This window comes from Meleagris gallopavo, chromosome 3 (genome assembly GCF_000146605.3).
Source record: "Meleagris gallopavo isolate NT-WF06-2002-E0010 breed Aviagen turkey brand Nicholas breeding stock chromosome 3, Turkey_5.1, whole genome shotgun sequence".
Classification (NCBI taxonomy): Eukaryota; Metazoa; Chordata; class Aves; order Galliformes; family Phasianidae; genus Meleagris; species Meleagris gallopavo.
In genome coordinates, this window is record NC_015013.2 from 2,883,927 (window position 1) to 2,892,085 (window position 8,159).

The 8,159-nt window shown below is 36.4% G+C and overlaps 1 protein-coding gene across 1 annotated transcript in view; it reads left to right on the forward strand.

Annotated features, from left to right (window-relative positions):
• TGFBR1 (transforming growth factor beta receptor 1) overlaps window positions 1-8,159 on the forward strand; it is a 39,031-nt gene that overhangs the window by 1,045 nt on the left and 29,827 nt on the right. Inside the window, exons 2-4 of the mRNA XM_010708303.1 lie at window positions 5-69; window positions 4,881-5,132; window positions 5,703-5,945. Coding sequence (XP_010706605.1) covers window positions 5-69; window positions 4,881-5,132; window positions 5,703-5,945 — 560 coding nt within the window. The remainder of the gene's footprint in view (window positions 1-4; window positions 70-4,880; window positions 5,133-5,702; window positions 5,946-8,159) is intronic.

Consider the following 8,159-nt stretch of genomic DNA (forward strand, 5'->3'; position numbering starts at 1 on the left):
CGCCGTGGCGGCAGGGGCGGGCCGTGAGCTCCGCTGTGGAGCTGCGCTTCAGTCCGTGTTTAGACGACGGTAAAACGCTTTTTGCACTCAGTTCCTGAATTCTAACTAATCGTCTCACGAATTGTGTTTTGCGTTGGGTTTTACAGAGGAAGGGGAGAAGCACCGCAACTTTATTCAAGCTTTAAGGCGTCTGGGATTTCTGCAGCTCGCTTTAAGGTGGTGCTTATAGAGTAAAGGAGATATTTCTTAAAGCAAAGCAATTTGCAAAACTAAAATGCTGCATTGTCACCATTCATACTAAAGAAGGTGGAGCATCTTTGATATAGGAACAGTGAAGTAAGCTTAAGTTACCCGTTGTTTTATTTTCTTGTGTATTTGGAAAGGTGCAGCAGGCTTTAATAATTGATAACTTTTGTGTGTAACATATCCAGTCTAGATGAAGGACATTTTAACTTGATTTGAGTTCTGAACCGTTCTTTTCCCTTTTGATGCTTCTAATCTGTCAAGAATTCTCAATAACCGCGTGAAAATAAGGTAATAAATTTCCATACAAAACCCGAAGATTGGAAGTGGCAGTGTTTGTTCTCTTTGTTATGGTTCTGTTGCTTTAAAAAAAGCAGGGGGTAGTGGGAAGAGATGTCAGTCCTATTCAAGGCAGTAGGAACACCAGGGCTCTTTATCCATAGCTCATACACAAGTCTTCTCCTACTGAAGGGATGAATTTGCTCACTCACCATGGTCTGAGTTAGCAAAGAAGCATGATATAAGAATGCTAAGTAATAGTAGGCAAATCATGTATCTTATTTTGACAAAAGTTAAGCGTTTTCTGATGCTTTTGTTTTGCAGTGTGCTGGTGTTATTGTGCAGGTGAATACTTTGCTGTTGTTTAGATGAAGAGCAAACATGTCATGAATCACAATGGCCAGTTGAACTACTGTTCAAATAGTCCTAATCTGTGAAAACATGACTAATATGCAGCCTGTGAAAACATTAATCAACTGAGTGAACCAAAATTGCCTTTAATCTTTCAGAAATTCTGTGGCAGTTCTGCTGCAAACTTGTATTCACACAGTTGGTCCTTAAATAAGAATAGAAATCTGATTTGTATGCTGAAGTATATCTAACAGTACAAATGAAAGTTTTCCTTTTTTCATATAGTAAAACTAAAAGGTAAAGAAAGGTTATAATTTAAACTTCCTCTGATTTTTCTAAACTGTGCTTTTCTATGGAAGATAACCTAAACTGTTTTTATATATTTTGCTGTAAGAGGGGATGAATGGATGAGTTGTTTAACAGTTATTACCATTCTTCCCCTGCACCACAGAGAGCAGAATACTGCTTCACTGAAGCTGGCATTTTTTGCAAGGTTTTATTTGTTACCTGCAAGTTATAGGTAGTGCCTTAGTGAAGTAGTTTGTATGCTTGCTTGAGTGCATCACTGGTTGCCAAGAACTGTTGTTTTCTTTGAAATCTTTGCTTACATGCATGTAAAAGCTGCCCTGATAACTTGATAACCAGTGCTGTCACCTTACAGCATTTAACCTGATTAGTGCCTTTGTGAGAATAATAGATTTGCAGATGTCCTGAAGTATCATGGTTGAAAAATGTCCTAGCTGTATTTTAGATATTGTACCTAAACAGTTTTGTATCTTCAGCTTGAAAGAGTTCAGAGATAAGTCAAGTGTACTGTTCGAGGGAAGTGTGTGAATAGGAGTATAGGAATCTGGCATCACTTGTCTGAGTTACAGTTTTGCTTTTGACAGACAGAATTTATTGGAGAGGGGAAGAAGCTACCAGTAAACGCCGCTGCTCACTTGGTTGTCTCCCCTGAGATCTTTTGCTATCTCTGATATACCATAGCCTTACTCCTTTCTCCACACAAGCATTACAACTTATGGAACCAGAGTGCTGATTTCTCTTTTTCTGCAGGTGGTACAGTATTTCTTTTTAGCGTTTGTGTTGTTGGCTTTACAAGATATCACTTGTATTTTCTATGGAAGAAGAGATTATACTATGACATGGGAAGGATCTGGAGTTTCTTGTTCAGCATAATGCTCCTTGTGGGGCCTGAAGTCGTGTGTCTAGTGATTTGACTTTTTGAAATTACTAAAAGATACTTGAGAAAACTATTGATACTATAAAACTGGCATTGAGATGTGATCTAAAAAGTGAAGGCACAAGCTTTATCTACTTTGTTAGCATGATTTGAAGGAGTACGTGAATTTCAGCACAAATTCTTTGCTTGAAGGTGATCTGTGCTGTGTGGATGAAATAATTTTGCAGGACATGAACAGATAGTACACAGTGATTCATAGGCTTTTATGTAATTTCAAAATAAAGACTTAATGCGATTTTGTCACTTTCGCAAACACAACAAGTACTTGAAAAACCTCTTCAAACTTAAGTGAACAGGTTATATTTAATTATCTTCTGGTCAGGTTTTGTACATAGTATAAGTAACGGAACTCTTCTTGACAAGCTGTGTAGTTTTGATCTTATTTACATTCCAAACTCATCTGCACTGTGGGCTTTGTGCTAATTGTTGCATCCACACGCTGTTGTAACTTCTACATAGTAAAATCACGCACTGTAAATAACTGGCAAATGTATGGCAGTTGAGGTGGAATCTTTGCACCAGTATTGCATTGCGTTTTGTTGCTGTGCAACAGAGAGCAGTAGAGGGGCAGTCTGACTAAATGCAACTGATACGGAGGTGCAGATGAAGCAAAGGTAATTGAATCCCTCCATGCTGAAAAACATTGCACCCTTTGACATTCATAGATGTTACTGAACGTTCATGGAGACCAGAAAATGGGTGTGAGCACAGTGAGGTGGTGGATGGTGCTTGTGTATGCAAGTGAGGACTTGTGTAGGAACCCATATAGATTTTTGTGAATAGTGTGCTTGTCTTGATAACAGACTAAAAGATAATGGTGTCAAACTGGGACAAAAGTATAAATTATTGAATAAAATCACACTGGGAACTGTAACAAAGGGAAGGTGGGTGAGCCACTTACTGAACACTTTAGTATGAGTGAGATTAGTGTATCTTTAAAGTTGTGTATGAGCAGGGAGATAAGTAAACATTATGTCTATTTTTTTCACTTCATGTAATTTATCCTTTGTACCATGACCTAATGTAAATACACAAATCACTGCAAGTCTGTTACTGTAGGAATTCAGATGCATCTGCAGTTCTGATGAGCCAGGAAGATGATTTAAAGGGAAAGTATTGGATGAAGCACGTCAGATAAAGGCCTGCAAGTTTTTGGTTCTTTGTGTGTTTCTTTTTTAATAAAGCTATGTTCTGAAAACTTCATGGGGGGAAAAAAAATACTAATTTGTGAATGTTGTAGAAATCAGTAGATTCAAAAATAATTTGCTGAGGTGTGGATCAAGTTATTTTCCTGTTGATGTGCCTTTGGTAAATGTTTCATAGCTGAACTCTGAACAGTAAGAATTTCCGTATTTCTTTGAGGATGGAAAATATTGCATCTTGGTTTGGTTGAAAATCATGCAGTCAGAAGATGACAGAGAAGGGGTACCACTTCGAGTCAAGAATTTGAGATCAGATTGTTTTTTCACATTATCTTTTATCCAGTCAGTGTTATCCAAGAATAGAGAAAGATGGAAAATCCAACACAGTTTAGGCAGTGGTTATCTCAAACTCAGTGAAGTAACCAGAGTTTCAGTGAAAAAAAAACAAGTATTGTGTTTTAGAGCATCTTCTGTTCTGCTCGCCTTGATATCCATTTGATGTGAGATTTTGTACCCTTTAAAGAGAATTGCTTATGATTCGTGCATTTTTTTGAGTTGGTCATTGATAATATGGTATTTGTCTAAGTCTCTGCATTTTGGCCTTTACATGCACTCGCCGCTTCTGTGTTAGCTGTAGCTGAGAAGTAACCACAGCTCAGTGCATGTGTGCACAGATGATTCCTTTCCTCCTTAGTCTACTGTTTTTTCACTTCTGCAATAGCATACTCTCACTTCTGTTTCAAGACCATCATGCAGCTTTTCCTCTACTCATATGAACAAGTAGAGTCAGTGTATTGGTGTCTTTACTTTTATTGCACTTTTTCTGGCTTTGGCACTGTATATATGGAAAGGAGTGGAGAAAGAAGTTTGTAGTAACAGATTTCCCAGGAATTTTTTCAATTTAAAAAATGAAACCAGATCTTCACATCTTCTTGTATGGGATTAGTCTGCCGTATTGTCCCTGCCCTCAAATTACTAGCTCAGTTGATAGCTGTAGTAAACTTTAGTATGGTAATGCATTGTTTTCTTGCATTTTCACCAAAATAAAGTCTGAGCCATATGCTGCTTGTGTGAAATGATATGTTCTTAGGTAGTTTGGGGGTTGTTTAGGATTTGGGTTTTGTTGTTTGTTTTAATGAGGATTAAGCATTTATATGTTCTTTCCTCAGCAAAAAAAAATAAAGCTATAATGTGAAATATAAAGTATTAATTACTTAGGTAGCCAGCAGCATCCTATTTTGTAATTACTAAAACTGCTCTGTTGGCTGTTAGAACAAAAACAAAAGGCACTGTTTGTATTGGTTTTGAAAAAGAGCACTTATCATGCAGTTATCTTTAGAAGATAGTGTTATAAAATATACCTGACTTTAGTATGGGAAACTAACAGGATTTCTCTACCTGGAGAAACATCTTGCATGGCAGGCTACCTCCGTAGTTTTTAAGGAGAGATGACTTTGTTTGACATACTTTCATAGGTGTATCTCCTGATTCTGTTGTCCCACTAAAAAACCTTACAGCATTTTTCTTCAGGGTTAAGTTTCTTGGAGTTGCTTAAGTTGTAGTTGCTTTGTGATTCAAAATGGGTGCCAAGACTAACATTTGTTTTTTTTTCCTCAATGCAGCATTACAGTGTTACTGCCATCTATGCACAAAAGACAACTTTACCTGTGTAACAGATGGGCTTTGTTTTACCTCAGTAACACGGATTGCAGATAGAGTCATACACAATAGCATGTGTATAGCAGAAATCGATCTGATTCCCCGGGACAGACCATTTGTTTGTGCACCATCCTCCAGAGATGGAGTTACTACTTTGCCTCATTGCTGTGACAAAGACCACTGCAATAAAATAGAACTTCCAATTCCAACACCAGGTAATAGTTTTTGATGTATTTGTGTTTTTATTTATTTTTAACAATGGAGAATTTAGAGTTCTAGTTTTGAAGTTGCTGATGAACTCGAAGGTCTGAAGTATACCTTAGATTCTGCAAACAAAATTTCAAGGGTTTTGGAATAAGACATTCCTGTTCTGGATTGGAACAGTAGGGCCAGTTTCAAAGGCTTCCATGCAAGTTAAATATAAACTGAATTTGCAAGATGATCAGGCACTGGAACAGGCTCACCCACAGCACAATAGTCTTGACATAGAGCATGCCAGAGTTCACAAAGTGTTTGGACAGTGCTCTCACATGTACTGTTTGAATTTTGGGTGGTCATGTGGGAGCCATGAGTTAGGCTTGAAGATCCTTATGGATCCTTTTCAACTCTGGTATTCTTTGAAATAGTTACTTTTGCCCATTGTAATACTTTTTTGTGTGCAGTAACTTTTTGAAGAATAATTCTTAAGAAATGTAATTCAAATATCATTAAGTAAGTAAACTCAATGTATTTCATGATGTTACATAGAAGGAAATGGTGAAACTGTCTTATTTGTTTACCACCAGGTCCTACTCCAGGAAGACCAGCTTCTAGTCTAGGTCCTGTGGAACTGGCAGCTGTTATTGCTGGACCTGTCTGCTTTGTCTGCATTTCATTGATGCTGATTCTGTATCTTTGTCATAACCGTACTGTAATTCATCATCGTGTGCCAAGTGAAGAAGATCCTTCATTGGATCGTCCCTTTATATCTGAAGGAACTACATTAAAGGATTTAATTTATGATATGACAACTTCAGGCTCTGGGTCAGGTAATGTCATACTTGTGGTAATAACCCGTTAAAAAGCTTTTTAAGAGCTTTGTGATCTTTATTTTTTTAAAAAGTGTCAAATGTACTTTAACTTTCCAGTAACTGGAAAAGGTATTAGAAAATCTGCTGCATTCATATAGATTCATTTGGTATCAGAACTGATTCCAATACCTAGAAATAAGTGAAGTAAAATCATGCTGAGTTGCTGATACTATTTCTCTTCAATCTGATGGGAAGTAGGAATGTTGTACATTCAGTTGTTGTTTCTACTATTAGTAAGGGTCCAGTTGTATACATTTTGATCTGCACAACGTGGTTAAATTCCAATCTCTTGCATTTCTGAAGTAATTTGTGGATTTGTTTCTTTTAGCTTTACACTAAAAATTTTATATAGGTATAGGTATATGATGAATATTCTGAGTTGTAAGTGCAAATTAGTATTTTAACCAGTTCTCCCTTCAGAGAAGATGTCAGTTACAAATAACTGTGTCCAAAGAATTTCTATCCTTTGACTTCATAATTTTTATTTATTTGTTTGTTTATTTATTTTTAAATTCTGACTTCAATAGGTATTCCTCTGGGAGGATGAGGTAGTAGTCTTGTTTACTGCATGTAGTTTTTGCTATAGTTCTGACATAGTTTCCAATAGGGTTATATTGATCTGTCATACAAATATGGCTTAGTAAGCATTGATATGGGATGATACATCACACAAATCATAGCACAGATTAATTCTCCTCTGATCCATGTTAAGTTACATCCTGTGGGAGTGAGGTATCACGTCAATTTCTCATCAGCTTTCTACTATATAGAAGTGAAAATTGATCCTTCTCCTAGTAGATGTATGTGCTGAAACTTTCATGGTGCTGTTTTCTTCCAGTAAATGTTTGTATTTACCTCTTTCTGAATCCTTCAGTTCCACAGAAGTAGGAAAAAACGTAATAGAAACAAACTAAAAACCTAGTCTGTACTTATTTCCTAATGACAATAGCTGATAAAAACTGTTCAGAGTCCACTGGTCTGTCAGATCAGTATAAAATCAATATAATTTGCTGCACATGTTCAGAATATAGATTAAAATAAGTAGTCTTTGGTTACATTTTCATTGAGGTTATGCTAACTGTAAACAATTAAGTTTCAGTTGAGAGTTTTTTGAGTGTTCAAATATGACTTGGTCATGACGGAGTAAATTTATTTCAGGAGAGAGCTGGAGCTGCAGCAGTTCGGGTGTATATCAGTTTTCTTATTTACTAACAGAAATACTAAATTCAGGTAAAGAAACTGATCAATAAAACTTATAATATATTGAGGTACAATTTGATAAATGCAGTTTCTGAACATAGTCTTCCAGTTATGTTCTTTCTTGTAGGGGTGTACAGAAGAGTTTTAATAAAGAATGAGAATCTGAGGCTCACAGTCCTTGAAATGCAAAAAGCTATGACATAATTACATGATCATTTTGACTGGGCTGTAGTTAGTTTTCCTCATAGTAGCTTATGTGATGTAGTGTTTTTGGCTTTGTGATTAAAACCAGCGTTGATATTACACTCATGTTTTAGATGTTTCTGAGCTTAGTTTAGGAAATGCAGCCCTTATCTGTTTACCAGGGTTAAGCCACAAGAAATGGTGCTGTTAAAAAGCATAAATCTATTTACTTAATGTCTACAGATACAGACTTTTTCTGAAGAAAATAGAAAAGAAATTGTCATTTTGAAGTTAGAGAGCATCTGTGTGTAGTATGTGTAAGTCATCTTCTGCAATGTACTAGTTCCTACCACTTCAGTAAACTTAGGAGAGGAAGCCTTTAAGGTATTCCCTTTAAACAAATACATCTAACAGCAATTACAAAGTACTGTCTGATTGGCAGTTTTTTCTAACTTCTGTAGATAATCACAGTACTCACCCTGTTTTCTATGTGGCCACTTTCCCACACAACTTTGGACTGAAAGTCAAGCCTATGATTATGTTAATTCGGACTTGACTGCTAATTGACTTTTCCATTTGTTATTGGCAATATCCCATCATTGTCTTCTGAGCCTTTTCTCATGTTTGAAGATATTCTCTGGAAGTACATGTTCAAAATAGGCTTTTTAAAAATTGGGAGTCCCAGTTAGAATAAACTTACAGCATTCTTATTCCTGAGCAGATGGTTAATTGACTCATTCCTTCCTGATTTGCAAATGTCAGGTGGGTTGTTTTTTGCTTTTTTTTGGG